Source organism: Pongo abelii, chromosome 19 (genome assembly GCF_028885655.2).
Source record: "Pongo abelii isolate AG06213 chromosome 19, NHGRI_mPonAbe1-v2.0_pri, whole genome shotgun sequence".
Lineage (NCBI taxonomy): Eukaryota > Metazoa > Chordata > Mammalia > Primates > Hominidae > Pongo > Pongo abelii.
The window spans coordinates 8,097,828-8,121,953 of record NC_072004.2 but is presented as its reverse complement, the minus strand read 5'-3'; the positions used below and the strand labels follow the sequence as shown (position 1 = coordinate 8,121,953).

Here is a 24,126-nt window from a genome sequence, read left to right as displayed (position 1 = left end):
ACATGGATACAGGATAACAGAAGGGGCTGAGGTGAAGCACAAGACAGGGAACCAGGGCCTAATACCCTTGAAGAATGAGAGGGAGTTAGGAGTGGTTGAATAGGGTAAGGTTTAGTTACAAGGGATGGAAAACACCAAAATTAACAGTGCTTAAACAAGATAGGCTGGCGCTTTGGTTTACGCCTATAATCCCAGCACTGTGGGAGGCCGAGGCAGGCAGATCACTTCAGGTCAGGAGTTCAAGAGCAGCCTGGCCAACATGGTGAAACCCCGTCTCTACTAAAAATACAAAAATTACCTGGGTGTGGTGGTGTGCGCCAATAATCCCAGCTTCTCGGGAGGCTGAGGCAGAAGAATTGCTTGAACCCAGGAGACGGAGGTTGCAGTGAGCCGAGATCATGCCACTGCACTTCAGCCTGGGAAACAGAGAGAGTCCATCTCAAAAAGAAAGAAAAGAAAGAAAAGAAAGAAAGAAAGAAAGGAAAGAAAGAAAGAAAAGAAAGAAAGAAAGAACGAGAGGGAGAGAGAGGGAGGGAGGGAAAGAAAGAAAGGAAAGAAAGAAAAAGAAAGGAAAGAGAAAGAAAGAAAGAAAAGAAAGAAAGAAAAGGAAAGAAATAGAATGTTCCAGGGCCGGGTGCAGTGGCTCACACCTGTAATCCCAGCAATCCCAGCACTTTGGGAGGCCGAGGAGGGCGGATCATGAGGTCAGGAGATCGAGACCATCTTGGATAACACAGTGAAACCTCGTCTGTACTAAAAGTACAAAAAAAATTAGCTGGGCGAGGTGGCGGGCGCCTGTAGTCCCAGCTACTCGGGAGGCTGAGGCAGGAGAATGGCGTGAACCCAGGAGGTGGAGCTTGCAGTGAGCGGAGATTGCGCCACTGCACTCCAGCCTAGGCGACAGCGCGAGACTCCATCTCAAAAAAAAAAAAAAAAAGAAATAGAATGTTCCAGTATTTTAGCTGGGGTTGTGGCTGCTGAAAATAAAGATGACATCTCCCAGCTTCCCTCCCAGTTATGATTAAATTGTGGCCAATGGTAGAGAAAATGATGTATACAATTTCCAAGTGTTCTTAGAAGAAGGGTACATTTTTTCCTTTATCCATTCTTGCTTCCGATTGTCTGGAATGCAGACACGACAGCTGGAAGTTCAGTAGCCATACTGAAGTAGCTTTGGGAATTGGTACCATGCAGAGCAACAAGAGGAAGCTACTTGGGAGGCTAAGGTGGGAGGATCACTTGAGCCCAGGTGGTTGAGGCTGCAGTGAACTGTGATCATACCACTGCACTCCAGCCTGGGCAACAGAGCCAGACCCTGTCTCAAAAAAGAAAAAAAGATCAAAGGAGACTGGTTTCACCATGTTGGCCAGGCTGGTCTCAAACTCAGGTGATCTACCAGCCTTGGCCTCCCAAAGTGTTGGAATTACAGGCATGAGCCACTGCACCTGGCAGGAACATTCTATTTCTAGAGAGGAATCAATTATTGAAGAATTGGCACCCTCTCCCACCAGGAGCGCTGGGGAAGTCAATAGAACACAAAGAATTGGGTGAAAGGGATGTAGTAGAATGGCATGAGCCTGCAATGGGCAGGGTTTTCTTTGAACTGGGTGAACAGTCTGGCAGTGGTACGAGGACCCCAACTCCCCAGCCTGGGGAAGATGAGATACGTGAGGTTGAGGTTTGAGAAGAAAAGCCACCACTTGGAGGGGCTGCAGAAGTTGCTCTCAGAGGATAGCTGGTTTCCCATGAAGGCAAGGAGGGGGCAGAGAGCTAGCCTGGAGGGTTCACCAGACGGCCCCTGGGAGTGGGTGAGTGGGAATGGAGCTGGGTGGGGGTCGGCAAGGACAGGGTTACATGGCTACTGGATGAAAACACGGATGAAAAGCCAATGGACTTGGTCTTGATAGTGTCTGAGGAGGGTGGGTCTTACGTGGCCATTGCAACCCAAACCAGAAACTGCTCCCCCTTCAAAATCCACGAATTTACTTATCACAGCCAACCAGGAGGTTACCTCACATGCCATCCTTTGACTTTTGCATCAAGCACTTAATAAACTTGATATCTCAGCCTTGGTACCAGCCCCCAAATTGTACGTTCGATACATAAATTTGACACATACATATATCCTTTCCAAGGGTCAGGAAAGAACATTCAAATGTCAAAAATGATCCGGAGGAGTCCTATATTGCTCAGAGTAGGTCACTTTGCAAAGCAATGAGAAAAATCTCTGAAATAAGTTGTTTTCCCCATAGCCACCATTTAACATTGTTTCATTATTATCAGTTTCTTCTCAGGGTGGCTACTCTACCAGGAGCACACAGAAGTGCTCAGCTCCCCCACCCAGCTCTCCTAGCCCTCAGGGATATGGGATTATAGTCTCCATTCTCAGGCAAACTCCTTTTATCAAGATGTTGAACATTCTAGGGAGCCAACTGACTTGAGGTGTACAACAGAACAGTCATGAGGAAGGGACCTCTATCCAAAGTCCTGTGAGCAAAGGAAGCAAAAGACAGCAAACGAAGCAAAGACAGTTGCCAGCACAAAGTCTGGACACACTGCCTCCAAGAAGTGAGACTGCAGGATGGCAGGAAGCAGATGTAGTATGGGTGAGCCCAGCCCCCCTCACCATCTGTGGACCCCAGGCAATGCAGTCAACCTTCATCCTTTACTGAACAGGCGGGGAGGGGCTATCAAGTCCTTTGCTGAATTTTAGTGAGAATTAATTCAGATACATACAAAATGCCTCACACATGCGTGTGAGGTAAGTGTTATACGCAGCTATTATTTTTAATTCTATTACACATAAACTCCCTGAGGCCGTGACAGTGCTTTGCAATAATAACTAATCAACAATAGTCAATGGAGTAAGTGAAGAGTAGGGTTAGGATCTAGGGATGAGAGCGCCAACCACCTCTATCAGAAACAGAGCTGCTGGGCCAGGTGTAGTGGCTCCCACCTGTAATCCCAGCACTTTGGGAGGCCGAGGCAGGCGGATCACTTGAGGTTAGGAGTTTGAGACCAGCCTGGGAGACATGGTGAAACCCTGTCTCTACTAAAAACACAAAAATTAGCTGGGTGTGGTGGTGTGTGCCTGTACTCTCAGCTACTCGGGAGGCTGAGGCAGGAAAATTGCTTGAAGCCAGGAGGCAGAGGTGGCAGTGAGCCAAGATCACGCCATTGTACTCCAGCCTGGGTGACAGAGTGAGACTGCCTCAAAAAAAAAAAAAAAAAAAAAAAAAAAAGCTGCTAATTTAGAAGCAAATAACAGGAATGCTGGGTTCTGAGGCCAGCCCTGAGACAGCCAGAAACGCTGAGAAACTTCCACAAGCAACAATTCCTTACATTCAGCGCAGTGTAGCACTTCAAGAGAAATCCAGAAAGTTTCAGTTCCAGATGAGAACAATGAGGTGGTGAGGGGCTGATCTGCATACTATTGCTGAATTTGTCTGCACCCCCTAAACCCCAATGATGAGAAAAGGGAGCGCAAAACATCCCTCAGAGCCAAGGAGGCAAATGCATGCCGGTGATCGGTGGGTGTTGTGAAGTAGGCAACAGAAGCCCCTGTTGGGACCTCAGGAGTCCTAACTTTTCCTTGTCGCTCTTTTCTCTGAACCACATGCTGTTTCCTGGGCTGAGAAAGGGCATGCCATGTTAGAGCAGAACTGAAAATAGACACAGCCGCAGAAGGAACATCAGCAGGCAGATCAACGAGTCCACTGAGATTTTGGCATTTTGGTCCTTGTCTGTCCAAGATATTTTTGGAAATACTATGCAGTGCTCCTGAAGGTCATGGGGGAGGGGGCAGGACCCACTTAGGGGAAAAGCCATAGGGCCCAGGTGAGCCCCTGTGGCCAGTCAGCAGCTCCCTTCCAGGGTCCAGTTTCGGGCATTGATAAAGAGCTGGAGCCAGGGGGAGGTGGTCAGAGTATCAAATGGAGGGGGTCGCCATGCCCACTGCCAAGGCCTCACGGCTCGCTCAGGGTGAGGCATGACAGCCAGGTGGCGGCCATCATGGGAGCAGATGCCAGCCACGCCCCCTGGGGACCCATTGGGATTCAGAGGGTACTGCTCTGTGGGGTTCCCATCATCATCGGCCCAGTGCAGAGGAGCCAAGCCCCTGGCCTCAATCTGAGCTTGGAGTTCCGGAGAAGAAAATGCCACGTAACCTGGGATGGAAGGAGGAGGGAAGTGAGAGCCAAAGTCCTTCATGCCAACCCTTGCCCCCAACCCTCAGGCCCTCCCCCAGCCTTCTTTGGGCCTGACCTTCCCCGTGTGCACTCCACACGGGCAGCACGGCGCCCTCCATCCCTCGCAGCATCAGGGCTGGCCCAGGCCCCACACGCACGCTGGCCCAGCGAGACTCGTAGCGCCCAGACAGGTTGTGACGTAGCAGAAGGCCTGGCCGGGCTGGCTGGGAGTCAGGGCCCATCTCTGCAGCATCCTCATTGGGGTCGCCTCCCACCCAGCCCAGCAGAGCCAGCAGTTGACAGCCATTACACACGCCCAGGCTGAAGGTGTCTGGCCGATTCCGGAAGCGCCTCAGCTCAGCCCCAGCCCTGGGATGAAAGGTCACAGCAGCTGCCCACCCTAGCAGGGAATAGGGAAGTCAGGGTGAGACGTGGAGGACCTCAGAAAAGGGAATTGGGAATGAAAGAGAATAACTGCTCTTCTGTTTCTTTTCTTTTTTCTTTCTTCCTTTTCCCTTCCTCCCTCCTTCCTTCCTTTCCTTCTTTCTTTTTTTTTTTTTTGAGATGGACTCTCACTCTGTCACCCAGGCTGGAGTGCAGTGGTGCGATCTTGGCTCACTACAACCTCTGCCTCCTGGGTTCAAGTGATTCTCCTGCCTCAGCCTCCCAAGTAGCTGGGATTACAGGCGCCTGCCACCACGCCTGGCTAATTTTTGTATTTTTGCATGCCTCTAATCCCAGCTACTCGGGAGGATGAGGCAGGAAAATTGCTTGAACCCAGGAGGTGGAGGTTGCGGTGAGCCGAGATCGCGCCATTGCACTCCAGCCTGGGCAACAAAGGTGAAACTCCGTCTCAAAAAAAAATAATAATAAAAATTAAAATTAAAAAATATATATATTTAATAATATATATTATTTAATAACATATATATTTAATAATATATATATTATTTAATAATATGTGTATTTAATAATATATATTCTTAAGTATATATATTTTTAATTATATATATTTTTAATTATATATATATACTTTTTTTTTAAATGAAAAAATTAAAAATGTACTACCAGCCTTCTGTTGGCATGTGGCCCGGAACGAATGGGCCCACTCTCTCCTAGCTCGGTGGAGTGAGAGGCCAATCCCCAGCCCAGGAAGAGGGGGCTAAAGGCACCTCTTCAGGAATGTGAGGGAAGGGAGTGGGCAGAAGCCTGCACACTGACCTTTGGCAGAGCCCAGGACATCAGCATAGCTGAAGCCGCCCACGAAGGCCACGCCACGGAAAGTGTCCAGCCCAATTGCCCCAGAGCAGAGGTCCTGCATGGTCACGTCCCATACCTGCGAAGGTGGGGAGGGGGAGTGTGGGTGGGAGGACACACAGCTGAGGCTGGACAACCACCCCCCAGCTGCCCCCTACCCTGCTCACCTCAAACCCAGCCAAGTGGAAGGCATCGGCCATCTCCCGGTCTCCATTACTGCCCTCCTCTCGCAAGATGGCGACTCGGGGGCTGGGACCACCTTGGGGGAGAATAAGTGTCTTTGGGCCAGAAAGTTACTTCCCCACCCCAACTCCCCAGACACCTTTTCGAGGGCAGGCCCAGGCATCCAGGCTCAGTGCCCCCAGGACGTGGAGCCTCTGCACACACTCCCTCACCAGGCTCACGGGGCACGGAGGCTTTGGGAAAAGTGGGGGGCAGGCAATAGCTGGGCCCCATCCGCTCCCTCAGGCCCCGTTCCTCCTCTGCCACACAGCGAGGCTCTGCCTGTAGCCGGTCCAGCTGGAAACTCGTCTCCTCCCAGAGGGCTCGCAGCTCCCCAACAGGCTCCTCCAGAACCACAGCCCCATTCACTGACACCCGGACCTAGGAAGAGGAACAAATCTCCCACGGGCTAGGAGAAAGGACGGCCCCCTCCACAGTGGGAGAGGGATGGACCGCGGCCACCCCACGCTGACTGCCCACTGCACACCGCTCTCTCCCTCACTTCCTCACCATGGCGTGGGGCCCGGCCCCGCCTGTGTGGCCCAGCTCCAGGCAGTGGAGGCCAGCATCCCCGTAACGCTTCAGCACCTGGGCCAGGTCTGGCTCCTGCACCTCCAGCACGAGGCCTGGCTCCTCAGCGAACAGCACAGACAGGACTGGGAGAGCAATCAGGGGAGTCAGGGGGATGCAAGAAGGGCCAAGGGAGTCGGGGCGGGGATCAGGGAAATGCAGGAAGGGCCGGGGCGGGGGTCAGAGGGATGCAGGAAGGGCCGGGGCGGGGGCCAGACGGACGCAGCCAGAGAGTAGCGTGGGGATCAGGGAGGATGAGGGCTGGGAGGGCAGGACTGAGGATGTCTCATCACGGACATCTCAGGGATGGGAAGTCTCAGAGGGGTGCAGTCAGGAACATGGCAGGTGTCAGCCAGTTCCATCCAGTTCAGCTGTCAGAGAGACGGCACAGAAAAGCTAGCCAGGGAAGACTCAGGGAAAGGGGATTGGAGGGCACTCCACTCTTTAATATATTGGAAATGGGGTCTGCAGGGTGGAGAAGGCAGCCCAGGCCTCAGACTAGACCCCAGGTTCCTTACCATCAACCCCGGGGACAGGCACATCCACCTGTAGCCCACAATTTCCAGCAAAGGCCATCTCCAGCAGGCATGTGACGAGGCCTCCGTCACTGACATCGTGGCCTGAGCAGAGGAGGCGGTCTGGAGGAAGGAGAAGAAAGCTCAGCAACCTCACGGCCCAAACCTGATAGCCCCGCCCCACCTTCTGGAGTCAGTCCATCAAGAGTGTGTGTCAGAATGTCAGGGGATCTGGGGTACATCGTCCATTGGAGTCCCTTTTGCCCCACTGCTCAGCTGGTGAACGCCTGCTGCACGCCTGGCACCCTGTGTGCCATCTTCCCAGGGGTCTTCACTCACCTTTCAGCAGCCCCTGGGTGATGCTGAAGGCCCACACCAAGTTCTCAGGAAGGTCCAGGTCTGGAGGGTGCTCCCCGAGCTGGGAGAAGCACTGGGCCAGAGCTGTGCCCCCCAGCCGGTGCTGCCCAGGGCTCAGAGGCACATAGAGCAGATGGCCTAGGGAGACGGGGAGGGGAACAGCTCAGGAGGACCCGTCCCTGAGGTGCTCACAGCACTGCTATTCCCAGCATGTGGTGAGACACGTAGACAATCAGTCCCAGAAAACACCACAGCCCAGTGTTGAGATGGGGGCCCAGCACTCACAAAGCAGGAGCCAAGCAAAGATCACACAAGCAAAGATCACAAGGGATGGGGCCATGTCCATACCTCTCCCTTCAGGATGCTTGAGGTCTGGGGTCACGGTGGCTGTGATGTCTGGGCAGACGGCATAGGCTGAGATGACCAGTGACCCTGTAGAGCAAGGAGGAGTCCAAAGGAATGAGTTGCCAACCCAGCTCCATAGTTCCTCCTCCCCTCCCTGGGGCTCCCACACCTCACCAGGAGCCCGCACGGTCTCGGTGCCAACCCGCGCAGCCATGCTGAGGGAGTCCTTGCCACCGTCCACTGCCACACCCAGGGCTGCCATCACTGCCACCATAGCCTCACAGGCATCCGCCAAAGCTGCGCCCTCCCCTGGGAGCTTGGCTGCCCACATCCAGTTCCCGCTACACTTCACATCCTGGGGGCGGCAGAGGCACAGCATTAGAGGGGAAGAGAGATGTGGAGAGGCCAGGGGTGCAGGGGGACTGGGAGGTTGCAACATGAAATGAAGGGCTACAGATGGATGCGGAAGGGTCCTGAAGCCCGGGGGCTCCAGGATAGAAGCTGTGGGAGAACTCACCCGGAGGTCAGTGACCACAGCAAACACCAGATTGGTGAGGGCTTCGGCCACGGCCAGCCGGGCGGCGACCTTTGGGTCCAGCAGGCTCTTGACTGGCTGTTCTCCCAAGGCTGTGGCAGCCCCTATGAGCTCCTCATGGCTCAGTGCCACAACCGCTACATCTGCCAGAGGAGTCTGCAGGGGCCCCACGCACTGCTGCTGGGCCACCAGGCCGCCCACGGAGCGGTCCACCTGTGGAACCAGGTGGGGTTAGCAAGACAGCAAGGGACAGGGACAGCCTGTGCTCCCGCACATGCCCCCAAGGGACCCAGGGCGGTGGGAGGCCTGTCTTTCCCCCAGTGCAGACAACAGCTCTACTCAGAAGGTGGGTAGCAGGGAGACCAGGCCATCAGGGTGGCTGCCCTGCCCCTGCTGCTTCCCCCAGGGCCAGGCAAAACCCCCCACAGCAGTTTCTAAGGGTGGGAGGGCAGAGGAGGCTGAGCGGAGGAAGGAGGCAGGGGGCAGAGGAAGGGTGCAGGGAGGACCTTATTGGTGAGGTAGCGCTTGCTGGCCACGGCAGGTAGCCTCAGAACCCTCTCCAGGGCCTGGCGCACGCTCAGCCCTGGGGGCAAGGCCAGAGGCTGCAGCACAGGGGGCTTCCTCTGCAGGAAGAACTCCTGCAACACAGACAGCAACAGGCAGTGTGAGCACCTGGGGCGGGCTGGACACACAGGTGACAAAGTGCACGGAGGGTAAAGGGTGGTGTGGAGAGGACCACAGGAGAAACCCATCCCCCCAACCCCACATACCTTCCGAGGCATCTTGCCCAGCACCCATTCGAGCTCCAGGTCCACAGGGGTTGGCGGGGGTGTCGGGGGGGCATCCCCCTGGCCATTTCTTCCGACAGGACACTCTCGATCGTCCACCAGCACTATCTGTAGACCGCAGGGACCCCACCCAGAGAGGATGAGACTATGAACACCAGCAGGGAATGTTCCTAGAAATCAGGGCACAAATGTGCTTTCCACTCCTTGTTTGGTTTCCGTATTAAGTCCCTGCCCCTCCTTGGATCCTACATTCCCCACAGCTTGTTTGCCACTACCTCCCATCTTCCTCTCGTCTCTCTCCCTTGACAGCTCTCCCTCTAACCCGTACCCAGGTGGCTCATGTCTGCCCCAGTGCTGCTCCCAACTCCCTGGGCCAACTCACTCTCCGGTCTCCAGTGATGGTGCCCACGAAGCAAGCCGGGCAACGTTCACGGGCACTGACATGAGTCAGGAAGTCCCGGTCGTGGGACCTCAGCAGAAGTGCATTTGATTCCTGGTACTCAGCCCCCCAGATTTCCAGGGCATTCAGGGTTGGGTCCCCAAGCTGCACAGCCATGGTGGGGAGGAAAGAGAAGGGCCAGTGGGCACTCCCACATCTCATGTTGTTGCAAGAGAGATGGGTGGAAGCGGGCTGGGGCTGGCAGGGGTGGGAAAATGCCAGACTTCAGGGGACAAGACCCACCTGGAAGCGGCTGGTGTAAATGATGGCTCCAGCTGGGTCACTCAGCTCTTTTAGGACATTGCCTGGTGAGAGGGTTGCAAGGAGAAGCAGTGACCTAGTGGTGGTCAGGCAACAAAGGGCAGTCCCTGGACTCCAAATGAGCCTGTAATTCGGTGTGTCCCTGTGTCAACTGCTGCCGCACCCTCACCACCAATCATCCCACGGCAGCAGGCTTCCGCCCTTCCAACCCTGAACCTGTCTAGAACGTACAGAGCATGGAGAATGGGACCCAGAGCTGGGTGGTTGGTTGGAGATTCCTGATACCTCTCCCTAAACCAAACCTGGCAGGATACCAGGCAGGCCCAGTCTCTTGTTCCAACTCCTTTCCTCACCATTGCCACCAGCGCCCTGATCATGAAGGCTGCAGATGGGGTTTCCCTCGGGGGCCTCCACACAAGCCCTGATCACACGGTTCATCTTCTGTTCCATCTCCGGGTCTCCTCGCTGCACAGCCCCGAAGTCCAGGTCACTGGTGTTATCTCCCTGCACCTGGGGGCATATATGGCATAGCTCAGCTCAGCGAGGCTGGAAGCTCCTGTACGCTCCCCTATGCCTGGGGCCCGGTTATATCAAGGATTCTGCACCTTTAGCAATTCCCACTCACCTGCACAGATGAAGCAGCTCCACCTCCAACTCCAATCCTGTAGACGGGACCTCCAACCTTTACAACTTCCATGCCTGTAAGAAGGGAAGGCAGAATCAGAACACCGGGGAAGCCACAAGAAGAGGCCTCGAACGCAAGGCAGCGTGAGCACAGAGGAAGCTGATGTTAGGGAGGAGAAGCCTGACCACCTTTTTTTTTTTTTTTTTTTTGAGATGGAGTCTCGCTCTGTTGCCCAGGCTGAAGTACAGTGGCATGATCTCAGCTCACTGCAACCTCCGCCTCCTGGGTTCAAGCGATTCTCCTGCCTCAGCCTCCTGAGTAGCTAGGATTACAGGCGCCCGCTATCGTGCCCAGCTAATTTTTGTATTTTTTTAGTAGAGACAGGGTTTCACCATGTTGGCCAGGCTGGTCTCAAACTCCTGACCTCAGGTGATCCACCCACCTCGGCCTCCCAAAGTGCTGGGATTAGAGTCGTGAGCCACCCTGCCTAGCCCAGAAGCCTTACCACTTGACTGGGTTGATAGGAGAGTAAACTGGTATCAACTACGGAGGACGATTTGGCAATAACAACCAAAATGACAAATGCACACAGTCTCTGATTGGGTAAATACACTTTGAAGAAGTTATCTTGCTGATTTATTTGCACAGGTATAAAATCACCTACTTATAAGATTAACCACAGTAACGTTTGTATTAGCAAGTACATGAAATAATCTAAAGATTATTAAGTAAAGGCCTCATTAAGTAAACTATGGTATGTCTATACAATGAAAGACTAAGCCACCAAAAAAAGAGAATATAGGAATGTAATGAAGTAATATGATTTCATCAATATGAAATTATTTCCAAGATATACTGCTAAGCGAAAAATGAAAAAGGCAAAAATATGTATGTCTATTTACAGTAGCATCAAAAAGAATAAAAATAATTAGGAATAAATTTAACAATAGAAGTAAGGCTTATACACTAAAAACTTTTTTTTTTTGAGATGGGGTCTTGCTCTGTTGCCCAGGCTGGAGTGCAGTGACGCAATCTTGGCTCACTGCAACCTCTGGACGCGGAAGGGTCCTGAAGCCTGGGGGCTCCAGGGTGGAAACTGTGGAAGAACTCACCCACACTCTCAGCACTTTGGGAGACTGAGGCGGGCGGATCACTTGAGCTCAGGAATTCGAGACCAGCCTGGCTAACACAGTGAAATCCAATCTTTACAAAAAATGCAAAAATTAGCCAGGCATGGTGGCGGGAGCTTGTAGTTTCAGCTACTCAGGAGGCTAAGGCGGGAGGATGGCCTGAGCCCGGAAGACGGAGGTTGCAGTGAGCTGAGATCTCACCATTACACTCCAGCCTAGGTGACAGAGCGGGATCCCATCTCAAAAAAGAAAAAAGAAATAGGAAAGGATCTGAATAGATGTTTCTCTAAGGAAGATATACAAATAGCTAACTAGCATACGAAAACATGCTCGGCCAGGTGCGGTGGCTCATGCCTGTAATCCTAGCACTTTGGGAGGCTGAGGCAGGTGGATTACCAGAGCTCAGGAGTTCGAGACCAGCCTGGGCAACACGGTGAAACCCCATCTCTACAAAAATACAAAAGAAATTAGCTGGGTGTGGTGGCATGTGCCTGTAATCCCAGCTATTTGGGAGGCTGAGGCAGGGGAACTGCTTGAACCCGGGAGGCGGAGGTTGCAGTAAGCTGAGATTGTGCCACTGCACTCCAGCCTGAGCAACAGAGCAAGACTCCATCTCTACAAAAAAAAAAAAAGAAAGAAAGAAAACATGCTCAACATCATTAGTCATCAGAGAAAAACAAACCAAATTCACAATGAAATACTGCTTCATACCCACTATTATGCCTTACAATCAAAAGGACAGATAATAACAAGTGTTGTCAAGGATGTGGAGAAACTGGAACCCTCACACACTGCTAGAGGGAATGTAAAATGGTATAGCTGCTTTGGAAAATAGTTTGGCAATTTTTTGAAAAGCTGAACATAGTTACCACATGACCCAGCAATTCCACCCCTAGTTATATACCTGGGAGAAATGATAACATATGTTCATACAAAAACTTGTACATAGGCTGGGCGTGGTGGCTCACGTCTGTAATCCCAGCACTTTGGGAGGCCGAGGTGGGCGGATCACGAGATCGGGAGATCGAGACCATCCTGGCTAACACAGCGAAACCCCGTCTCTACTAAAAACACAAAAAATTAGCCGGGCGTGGTGGTGGGCACCTGTGGTCCCAGCTACTCGGGGGGCTGAGGCAGGAGAGTGGCGTGAACCAGGGAGGCGGAGCTTGCAGTGAGCCGAGATGGTGCCGCTGCACTTCAGCCTGGGCGACAGAGTGAGAATGCATCTCAAAAAAACACAAAACAAAACAGAACAAAAAAATTTGTACATAAATGTTCATAGCAGCATTATGCATAATAGCTAAAAAGTTGAAACAATCCCAATGTCCACCAACTAAGGCATGGGCAAACAAAATGTGACACAGCTATATAATGGGATATTATTCAGCCATAAAAAGAAATAAAGTACTGATGCAACGGATAACCCCTGAAAACATTAAGCTAAGTGAAAGAAGGCAGACACAAAAGGCCACATATTGTATGATTCCATTATGGTCATGGGCTGACTAATGACATTTTGCTTAACAACAGACCACATATACAACAGTGATCCCTTAAGATTATAATTGTGCTGAAAAGTTCCTATTGCTTAGTGGCATCGTGGCACGCTGGTGGTGATGCTATTGTAAATAAACCTACTACACTGCCAGTCACACAAAAGTATACTGCAGCCATTATTGTATGTATACTACATAATACTTCGTAATGACAATAAATGACTATTGCTGGTTTATGTATTTTTTTTTTTTTTGAGACAGAGTCTCACTCTGTCATTCAGACTGGAGTGCAGTGGCGCAATCTTGGCTCACTGCAACCTCCACCTCCCAGGTTCAAGTGATTCTCCTGCCTCAGCCTCCCAAGTAGCTGGGATTACAGGTGCGTGCCCCCACACCCAGCTAATATTTGAATTTTTGGTAGAGAGGCGGTTTCACCATGTTGGCCAGGCTGGTCTTGAACTCCTGACCTCAGGTGATCTGCCCACCATGGCCTCCCAAAGTGCTGGGATTACAGGCATGAGCCACTGCACCCAGCCTACATTTATTTTTTATTTTTATTCTTTTTTGGAGACAGCGTCTCACGCTGTCACTCATGCTGGAGTGCAGTGATATGATCATAGCTCACTACAGCCTTGAGCTCCTTGGCTCAAGCGATCTTCCCACCTCAGCCTCCTGGGTAGCTGGGACTACAGGTGTACACCACCATATCCAGCTAAGTTTTATTTCTTAATTTTTTTAGAGACAGGGGTCTGACTATATTCCCCAGACTGGTCACAAAATCCTGGCCTCAAGTAATCCCTCTGCCTTGGCCTCTCAAAGTGCTGGGATTACAGGCGTGAGCCACTGTGCCCAGCCAACTATACTTTTTACTGTTATTTTAGAATGTACTCATTCTACTTATATAAAGCAAGTTTATTTTGGCTGGGCACCATGGCTCACACCTGTAATCCCAGTGCTTTGGAAGGCTGAAGCAGGACAACTGCTTGAGTCCAGGAGCTCAAGGCCACAGTGAGCTAGGACAGAACCACTGTTCTTCACCCTGGGTGACAAAGTAACACCCTGTCTCTAAAAAGAGAAAAAAAATCTGACTTAAGAAAGAAAATGCAGATTAAAAATAATAATAATTAACAACAAAGAGAAAAAAAAGTTTACTTAAAAACAGTATGCCATGTTAGATTGACAGTAGCTTCATATATCTCATATTTACCATGTCTTATTATTTTTTTTTTTTTTTGACAAGGTCTTGCTCTGTTGTCCAGGCTGGAGTGCAGTGGTGCGATCTCCACTCACTGCAACCTCCACCTCCCAGCTTCAAGTGGTTCTTGTGCCTCAGGAGGCTGGGACTATAGGCGTGCACCATGACGCCTGCGTAATTTTTTTTTTTTTTTGAGACAGAGTCTCGATCTGTCACCCAGGCTGGAGTGCAGTGGCGGGATCTCAGCTCACTGCAAGCTCTGCCTCCTGGGTTCACGTCATTCTCCTGCCTCAGCCTCCCAAGTAGCTGGGACTACAGGCGCCCGCCACCACGCCTGGCTAATTTTTTGTATTTTTTTAGTAGAGACGGGGTTTCACCGTGTTAGCTAGGATGGTCTGGATCTCCTGACCTCGTGATCCGCCCACCTCAGCCTCCCAAAGTGTTGGGATTACAGGCGTGAGCCACCGCGCCCGGCAGATGCCTGGCTAATTTTTGTATTTTCAGTAGCAACAGGGTTTCAGCATGTTGGTCAGGCTGGTCTGGAACTCCTGATCTCAGGTGATCCACCTGTCTCAGTCTCCCAAAGTGCTGAGATTACAGGTGCGAGCCACCCTGCCCGGCCCACTACGTCTTGATTGCATTATTTTCTCTTGTGCTTAATTTATTCTCAGGCTGTTTTGTTCATCATGGCTCCTAAGTGTACAAAATTCCTGGATAATATTGCCAGTAAGAGGCTGTGTGGATTGTATAGCAGGCTATGCCATCTAGGTTTGTGTATGTACAGTCTATGAAGCGGGCACAATAATGAAATTACCTAATAGCCACATTTCTCAGAATCAGTTGTCCATCATTATGTGACACATAACATAAGCCAACACATTAAAAACTAACCACTGAAGTGTTCCCTAAGTTCCCTCCCTGTAGCCATCCTGTGCTGGGGAGAAAGCTGGCTGGATCCAGAGAAAGGTGGCAGGCTCTTACCTGGCTCTGGGGCCTCCTTGCTTATGTGGTCAGCTTCCATGGACCCAATGCCCCCACTAAACATGATGGGCTTGATCCACTCACGCCGCTGGCCGTCTGGGAGCTGGAGGCCCAAGGAGCGGGCGAAGCCTGGAGTGTGAACATCAGAGGGACCCGTCACTCAGTTGCCCTGTGCTCACCCAATAATAGCACAGTCCCCGGGTTGCACACCCCACCCACAAGCCCCTCTGGGTGTCTGTCATCCCTCCACACCCCCAGCCTCACCAGCCAGCACTGGTTCCCCAAACTTGTTGCCATAGTCAGAAGCTCCATTACTGGCTTCAATGGCAACCTCCAGGGGCCGGGCAAAGTTCCCAGAATACTGGAAGCTTGGATCCTCCCAGGGCAGATTGTAACCTGGGAGGGAAGGAGAGAGAACTGGATGAACTGAATGAACTGTGAAGACAGGCCGGAGCAGCCTGCATCCTTCAGGAAGAGTCAAGGCCACCAAGGACCACCTGCATGATTGCAATGTTCCACTTCACCAAGTCCTGTTTTAGGAAGCCGTAGAGCCTGCAGTGAGGCACTGGTCTTCTCTCCACCACCCACACCAGCCTTCCCTCTGAATCTCGCGATCAGAGTTACACAGGCTTTCTGTTTTTTTTTTTTTTTTTTGAGATGGAGTCTCACTCTATCACCCAGGCTGGGATGCAGTGGCGTGATCTTGGCTCACTGAAAGCTCCGCCTCCCGGGTTCACGCCATTCTTTCGCCTCAGCCTCCTGAGTAGCTGGGACTACAGGCGCCCGCCACCATGCCCGGCTAATTTTTTGTATTTTTGGTAGAGACAGGGTTTCACCGTGTTAGCCAGGATGGTTTCGATCTCCTGACCTTGTGATCCGCCCACCTCAGCCTCTCAAAGTGCTGGGATTACAGGCGTAAGCCACCACGCCCAGCCAAGTTTCTTTGGCTTTCTAAGAAATCAGATTTGAGGGGCAGGTGGTGATCATAAGACCAACCCAATATCATGCTTTCTGGCTGAATGAAGGCTAGTTTCTAAAGAAAATCATGGACCTGCAAAATCAGTCTGGCCACCTCATCTCCCCAGGTCTACATTTATGACCATAGTTAGTGAAAGACCAGCTATCCTAGAGCCCTTCCTCCTGAGAAAAGGCACACAGGATAACCCTATGACCTAACAGATAGAAGTCTGGTGCCTGCCAAGACAAGGAATCTGGAATGGAAGGTGGATACAGAGGAAGGAGATGGAACCTGGAATATGCAGATTTCCAAAGCAATAGCCGGCAGTGCCAGCCACCACGTGGGCCCCGCGGCCTGTGCACTGGACATCTCGAATCCGGCCCCCTGTGCCAGTGGTTGCACCACTAAAGGGGCATACTCCTGCAAAGAGAGAATGGGGAGAGGTCTGGGTGCCTCAGAGACAAACCCCCATCTCTGGCCACCCCCACTGAAAATAAGGACAACCAGCTTCCCCGATTATTTTCCCCAGGCCCACCCCTACCCTATTCTGTGATCTGACGTATTTCTGCAGGGAACCCAGCTCACCTGTGGGAAAGTTGTGAGTCTCTGCTGTGAAGACAACATGTCTCAGCCCTTGCTGTTGCTGGAAGCGGCTTGGCCGTGTAGGGTCCTCAGGCCGTAGGAATCGGACTTCCTTTCCCTGGATTGCACTGTGGACATATCCGTCGTGGACCCTGCTTCCTTTCTGGGACCTACACTAACCCAACCAGGGCCTGGGGCCTCCCCTCCCCGGGTCCTGACGCCACCCCAATCTAGGGCACAGCCCACCTGCTGTTATCACAGAATTTGAGGATGTTGTTGGGGTTCGAGGATTCCTGGGTGCTCATGATGGACTCAAACAGTGAGTGCACCAGCTTCTGCCCATCCACGTGGAGCTGGCCCTTGAAGAACCAGTGTCGGCTGTGCTCGCTGCAGGGGGCGACGCAGGGAGGGGAAGGCAAGTGGAAACGGGGTCATTTCTTAATGCCATGTCTTCTCACCAGCATTTAACAGCAGAGTTACAGCCAAATTCATACTTAGATAATAGATCAAAATATATTCCAAAAAGTCATAATCTTCAAGTATTCTGTCATTTCGGGCTATCCAGAGCCAAAGTGAAGATAAAACCAAGATTTGAATGTAGACTCCTTGATGGATGATGGGAGCCCAGGCCCTCAGAGACTCAGGGAGGCCCCTAAGCCAAGGGAGGGCCATAAAGGCGAGTCCCTGTGGTACCTCCCAACACCCATGGGCTCAGGTATGGGAACAATCCCATTCCTCCCCACCTATTGGACTGCGCCAAGTCAAAGGCCTCCACAGTGCTCGGGTTCCGCTGTAGCTCCTGGAAGCGCTTGGTGTAGAAGTCTAGGTCCCAAGAGTCTAAAGCCAGACCTAGGAGACAAATCCAGGAAGAGGTGACTATGGAACTCAGGCAGCCTCATTCCAGATCTCAGCACCCCTACTGGCCTAGCCTGGGCCCCACACCTCCCTCCCCAGCTACTCACCAAGCTCCTGGTTGGCCTTCTCCAGCGCAAGCCGGCCCTCGCCCAGTATATTGATAGGGCCATTGAGGGGTTCAGGGATGCTCTCAGGGGAGAAACTCTGGATGGGATGGGGGAAGTGCTGCTCTGTCATCCGGTCGTGCAGGGTAGCCAGAGCAATGGCTTCCACCTCAGCTGACGGGGGGTGGGCAAACTAGGGGTGCAGACACACAGAGGGCAAGGGGTGAAGAGTTTGAGAATGGAGAGAAATGGTCCACCTCCTACCCCCTTAGTCATACAAGGCTAGCCCACTGCCACACCATATGGCACTTTTTCTCAGATTACAAAAAGACGCCCTTTCCAGGTATGAATCCATGCCAGGATGCACAGACTAAAGGAAGCATAGGCTGGATTTCTGCCCCATTTACCCCTCAACCCGGTACCTTCAGGCAGTGAACAACTTGTACAACCATACAGAGCAGGCCTAAAGCCAGGAGCACCTGTCCCTGCTTCTCGCTAGAACTTAGGATCTAATCTTGTATCTCTGGCTCATCTCCTACTCCTGATTCCCCATCACCTCACCGAGAGCCGGTAGCGCCGGGTGGTCTCCACACGATCCACAGGCCCCAGCCCAGCAGCGCGGCACACTGACACGATGTTGGTGGATGTTGGGGTGGAGAAGTTCAGCCTGAACAGTGGGCCTGATGGTTAGGACTGGAGAACCCCCGGCAGGCCTCAGCTGGGAGGGTGGATCCTGCCCACTGCTGTCTGGACAACCTCCCACCGCTATCCCCTCACCATTGGCTTTCAGCCTCAGGCTGGGCAACAAGAAACCTGCTTTCAAAGTACACTTAAATCATACCAAAACTGTCCTCTAGCATCAAAACTATTTGATTTTTTTTTTCTTTCTGTGAGACAGAGTCTCGCTCTGTTGCCCAGGCTGGAGTGCAGTGGCGCGATCTCGGTTCATTGCAACCTCTGCCTCCCGGGTTCACGCCATTCTCCTGCCTCGGCCTGCCGAGTAGTTGGGACTACAGGCACCCGCCACCACACCCGGCTAATTTTTTGTATTTTTAGTAGAGACGAGGCTTCACCGTGTTAGCCAGGATGGTCTCGATCTCCTGATCTGGTGATCCGCCCGCCTCTGCCTCCCAAAGTGCTGGGATTACAGGCGTGAGCCACCGCGCCCGGCCAAAACTGTTTGATTTTAACTTGGAATCTAATTTATTTTGCTTGGAGAACATGTTTTGGAGCAGGCTAGGTCTTTGGAGGGATCTACCCAAATGGGGAAAGCACAGGCGTGGTTTCCTGGGCAGGAAGTAGCAAAGAGCAAAGGAAAAACAAATCTCCCAAGGATCACAAGAGGAAGCAGAGGAAAGCAGGAGAAAGGGGTGGGTAGGATGAGATACTTACCTGGGCCCGACCTCCAGCAGCAGGTCATTGGAGCCACGAAGGAGCCAGGACTCCCGAGCAACATCACCCAGCAATAAGGGGCAACCAAACAGCCACATCAGCTTCTTTGTCTCCTCAGCACTGGGGAGGGCCTCAGCTGCAGGGAGACAGGGCAAGGACACCTTGAGACACTGCCCCCAGCACCGAGGCATGTCCCCCAAGAATCTAATAACTGGGCCCAACCTGTCCAGTTCACATTGTAGCACAGTTCAGTCTCGACGCCCTGCAGCTCTGGCAGTTTCCCTTGCAGTTTCCTTCGAGTGTGTCCAGTGGCTGCCCCCTCATGGCCAGAGGGACGAACATAGAAGTGAAGGACTGGGGACATCTCTGCAGGTGTCCTTTGCTGGAGAGATGTGTCCTTTGCTGGAGAGATGAATTAGGTTCCTAAAAAATAACATTAACTGAGCCGGGCGCGGTGGCTCACATCTGTAATCCCAACACTTTGGGAGACTGAAGCGGGTGGATTGCCTGAGGTCAGGAGTTGAAGATCAGCCGGGCCAACATACTGAAACCCTGTCTCTACTAAAAATAGAAAATTAGCTGGGTGTGGTGGCAGGCGCCTGTAATCCCAGTTACTAGGGAGGCTGAGGCAGGAGAACTGCTTGAACCCGGGAGGCAGAGGTTGCAGTGAGCCGAGATCGCGCCATTGCACTCCAGCCTGGGCAACAAGAGCAAAACTCCGTCTCAATAAATAAATAAAATAAAAATAACATTAACTATGTCCTATCTGTTGAACTGATTTCAGATTTCAAGGAAAGTTGCGGCATTAGGGATAGGGTAGGGGAAAGTCATATGGACATTTAGAGAAACAAGATAACCTGAAAAATGTAACCTTGGAGATTTTAAGGAATCTTGCAAAATGTGGTCTTTATTAATGTGGTAGGGAGGTGTACAGGTACATGCTTGACACGTGTTCCTGGAGTACATGCACTTTGTTGGGCCCCAGGCAAGGTCTTAGGAACACTGCTGTGAATCAAGACAGAAACTATGTCTGCTCTCACAGGGTTTATATTTTATTGGGGGAGAAAGGCCAAGTACCCAGACATTTCCAGTCCCGTGTGGTGAAGGTCAGGGGACTGTGGACACCAATACTGCACTTCAGGTGTCAGGAAAAATTTCCTGAGAGAAATGGCATCAGCCATGGATTGAATGTTTGTGTATCTCCCCCTCCCAATTCATATATTGAAACCCTAATCCTCAATGTTATGGTATTTGGAGGTGAGGCCTCTGGGAGGTAATTAGGTCATGAAAGTGGAACTCTCAAGAATGAGCTACTAATCTCACCAAACCTCTTATAATCTGCCCCTATAAGAAGAGGCCAGATTGGGTGGGGCATAGTGGCTAACACCTGTAATCTTAGCCCTCTGGAGGCTGAGGTGGGAGGACTGAGCACAGGCGTTTGAGACCAACCTGGGCAACATGGCAAAAACCCCATCTCTCTCAAAAAAGATACAAAAATTTGCTGGGTGTGCTGGCATGTGACTGTAGTCCCAGCAACTAGGGAGGCTGAGGTGGGAAATCACTTGAGCCTGGGGAGGCAGAGGCTGCACTGAGCCGTGATCAAGCCACTGCACTCCAGCCTGGGCAACACAGTGAGAACTTGAGATCAGGAGTTCGAGACCAGCCTGACCAACATGGTGAAACCTCATCTCTACTAAAAAAATACAAAATTAGCTGGGCGTGGTGGTGCATGCCTGTAATCACAGCTACTCAAGAGGCTGAGGCAGTAGAATCACTTGAACCCAGGAGGCGGAAGTTGTAGTGACCTGAGATCGAGCCTTTGCACTCCAGCCTGGGCAACAAGAGTGAAACTGTCTCAAAACAAACAAAAAAGGATCTCTGATCACAAAGCTTTTGTTTAAGAATTTACTGCTTGATGATATCATGTCATAAATTATTTATTTATTTACTTATTTTCTTTTTCTTTTTTTTTTGAGATGGATTCACTCTGTCACCCAGGCTGGAGTGCAGTGGCACAGTCTGGGCTCTCTGCAACTTCTGCCTCCCGGGTTCAAGCAATTCTCCTGACTCAGCCTCCCAAGTAGCTGAGATTACAGGCATGCGCCACCACGCCCAGCTAATTTTTGTATTAGTAGTAGAGACGGGGTTTCCCCATGTTTGCCAGGCTGGGTCTCCAACTCCTGACCTCAAGTGATCTGCCCGCCTCGGACTCCCAAAGTGTTGGGATTACAGGCGTGTGCCACCATTCTGACCCATAAATTATTTAAAAAAAAAAAATAGAATTGCTTAAGCAGGGCTGGGCACGGTGGCTCACATCTGTAATCCTAGCACTTTAGGAGGCCAAGAGGGGCAGATCACTTGAGGTATGGAGTTCAAGACCAACCTGGCCAACATGGTGAAACCCTGTCTCTATTAAAAATACAAAAAATTAGCCGGGTGTGGTGGCAAGCACCTGTAGTCCCAGCTACTCGGGAGGCTGAGGCAGGAGAATCGCTGGAACCTGGGAAGCAAAGGTTGCAGTGAGCCAAGATTGAGCCATTGCACTCCAGCCTGGGTGACAGAGCAAGACTCTGACTCAAAAAAAAAAAAAAGAATTGCTTAAGCAGATCCTGAATTCCAGCAGAACAGCTGACTCCACCAGCTCAAAGACTCCCACAGAAGCCAGGAGCAGTGGCTCACACCTATAATCCCAACGCCTGTAATCCCAGCACTTTGGGAGGCCAAAGCAGTGGACTGCTTGAGCCCAGGAGTTTGAGACCAGCCCTGGGCAACATGGTAAGACCCTGTCTTTATAAAAAAAAAAATTAAAAATTAGCGGGGCATGGTGGCATGTACCTGTGGTCCCAGCTACTCAAGAGGCTGAGGCAAGAGGATCGCTTGAGCCCATGAGTTTGAGGCTGCAGTGAGCTACGATTGTGCCACTGCACTCCAGCCTGGATGACAGAGCAAGACCCTGTCTTTCTTTTTCTTTTTTTTTTCTTTTTTTGAGATGGGGTCTCACTCTGTCACCAGTCTGGACTGCAGTGGCATGATCTCGGCTCACTGCAACCTCTGCCTTCCGGGTTCACGCGATTCTCCTGCCTCGGTCTCCCGAGTAGCGGAGACTACAGGTGCACACCACCATGCCCAGCTAATTTTTGTATTTTTAGTAGAGATGGGGTTTCACCATGTTGGCCAGGATGGTCTCGATCTCTTGAACTCGTGATCCACCCACCTCAGCCTCCCAAAGTGCTGGGATTACAGGCGTGAGCGACTGCGCCAGGCAGACCTCATCTTTCAAATTAAAAAAAAGAAAAAAGAAAAAGACTCCCACAGTGGAACCAAGTGAGCATGAGAATCAGTTTCTTCATCTCCTTGTCTCATGACCTCACCCTGCACTCTTCAATCAATGATTTTCACACTTCATCCCAATCCTACTCCAAATCCTTTTTAAAAACCCTAGCCCCAAAGTACTCTGGGAGATGGATTTGAGGTTTCCTCCTGTCTTCTTGTTCAGCAGCCCTATCATTAAACCTCTTTCTCTGCTGCAACCTGGTGTCTTGGTGTATTGACCTCCCGTGTGCATCAGGCAACAGAACTATTACAGTTAATACTTTTAGCCTAACATTCAAAGGCCCTCCCCATCTATCCCAAAGTACCTATCCAATTTCTGGTCCCACTGCCTCTCAGCGGGACCCTGGCTTTACTCACCAAACTCTGCTGTTCCCCTAGTCTTGCCATCTCAGTAAACACTACCATCATCCAATTTGTTGCTCAAGACAAAAACACAGAAGTCATCCTTAATTCTCTTTCCCTCAGACTCTCTAAATCCAATCCACCAGGAAATCTATTTCCAATCATGTCTCAAATCTCTTATCTCTTCATCTCTACTGCCTCACTCTAGTTCAAGTAAGCCACCACCATCACTCACCTGGACCAATGCATTAACCTCCTGACCACCGCATAACCACAATTCATTTGTCACACATCAGCATAAAGTGGATTATGGCTTCCCATTACACATGGTATAAATTCCAACTCAGCAACCTGGTTTACCAAGTCTGGCCACTCTCTGGCCTACCTTTCCAACCCTATCTCACACCATTCTCTTTTTCACCCACAATGCACCAACCACACCTTAGCTTCTTTTTTATTTCTCTAACTTGCCAAGCTCAGTCCTGGAAGGCATTTTTTTCACCCTGACATATGCATGGCTAGCTCTTTCTTGTTATTTACATTTCTGGTGATTCGCCTTCGTGGAAAAGGCTTCACTAGCCACTCAAGTAGTTACTATCAGATGGCCGGAACTATTTTAATTTCCTATAAAGCGCTTATCACTATCGGATGTTTTTATTTTTCGCTCTGTATTCCCCACTAGAAAAAAATCTCTACGTGGGCATGGGATGTTGCTGCTTCGCTTCCATTGAATTACCAAGGCTTAGAACAATACCAGGGCTTGAAACGCAAAGAAATTCTAAAACTTGTGGACTGACTAAATGAACTCTTGATTCTCACCACTCTTCAGCCCCTCCCCCGCTTTCAGGACAGTCTTCCTGAAGGCATTTTGTTTATTAAGCCACTTGATTTCCGTCTATCATTCCCAGTAAAATATAAGCTTCAAGAGCTCAGAGACAGGGTTTGCGTGCATGAGGGCTGTATCCCATGACCAGCATGGTGCCTGATATAAAGTAGGCGGCCGGCAGACTTTGTTAGTTGAATCCATGAATGGGACAATGGAGCTAAGTTTACATGGGGGTCGGCCATGCCTGGGGTCTGCGGAACGCACGCAGGATAGGACGAATGGACGCCTCCACTAAAGCAAATACGCGGGCACCAAGTAGACACAGCTCGGCCCGGTGGGGATACTGAAGCGGCCAGACCAGGCTTGGGCTAGATGACGAAACGCTGCACCTGGAGGAGGATCCAGGTCCGCACGCGGTAACTATACTCACGTGGAAGATGCACTCGCGGCCACAGAGCACCTCGAATCGTCGCGCGCGCTTGTTACGTCATCCGGGTGAGCCGCGGGCAGAAACTGGACCTGCCAGCGCCGGGGCGACTACGCCCCGCCCACTTTTCCCAGCCACCCGGCAGAATTCTAGGTTCTTGGTGGGGAGAGGTTTATCCTCAGGTGGTTTCTCCCACAAATCTGTCTTGAATTGACGTTTGTGAAAATACATTCAGTTCCCCGTCCCTGCGGGGACAGTTAAGTAACGACATCAGTTAGTTAAGGCCATAACGCAAGCATGTGAAAGTTGTGCTTTGGTGGCATTACGAGAAAGCGCTTCTCTGCTTGGCAAGATCAGGGAGACTGAAAGATGCTTAGAAGTCATCCACCAGGCGGGCTGTGTTT

At 51.3% G+C, this 24,126-nt stretch overlaps 1 protein-coding gene across 1 annotated transcript; it reads right to left on the bottom strand.

The window, feature by feature from the left end:
* Positions 1 to 3,706: 3,706 nt before the first annotated feature.
* Positions 3,707 to 23,772, bottom strand: PFAS (phosphoribosylformylglycinamidine synthase). The gene is given in 28 exon segments (NM_001133493.1): positions 3,707 to 4,166; positions 4,264 to 4,587; positions 5,409 to 5,523; positions 5,612 to 5,703; positions 5,840 to 6,047; positions 6,177 to 6,322; positions 6,755 to 6,874; positions 7,091 to 7,246; positions 7,457 to 7,540; positions 7,628 to 7,808; positions 7,971 to 8,201; positions 8,495 to 8,626; positions 8,759 to 8,884; positions 9,159 to 9,320; positions 9,459 to 9,520; positions 9,830 to 9,986; positions 10,102 to 10,175; positions 14,904 to 15,032; positions 15,168 to 15,299; positions 16,153 to 16,281; positions 16,447 to 16,571; positions 16,690 to 16,830; positions 17,187 to 17,292; positions 17,406 to 17,595; positions 17,964 to 18,069; positions 18,795 to 18,930; positions 19,017 to 19,217; positions 23,726 to 23,772. Coding segments are annotated over 27 exon segments (4,017 nt in total). The 5' UTR covers positions 19,159 to 19,217; positions 23,726 to 23,772; the 3' UTR covers positions 3,707 to 3,855.
* Positions 23,773 to 24,126: the final 354 nt, after the last annotated feature.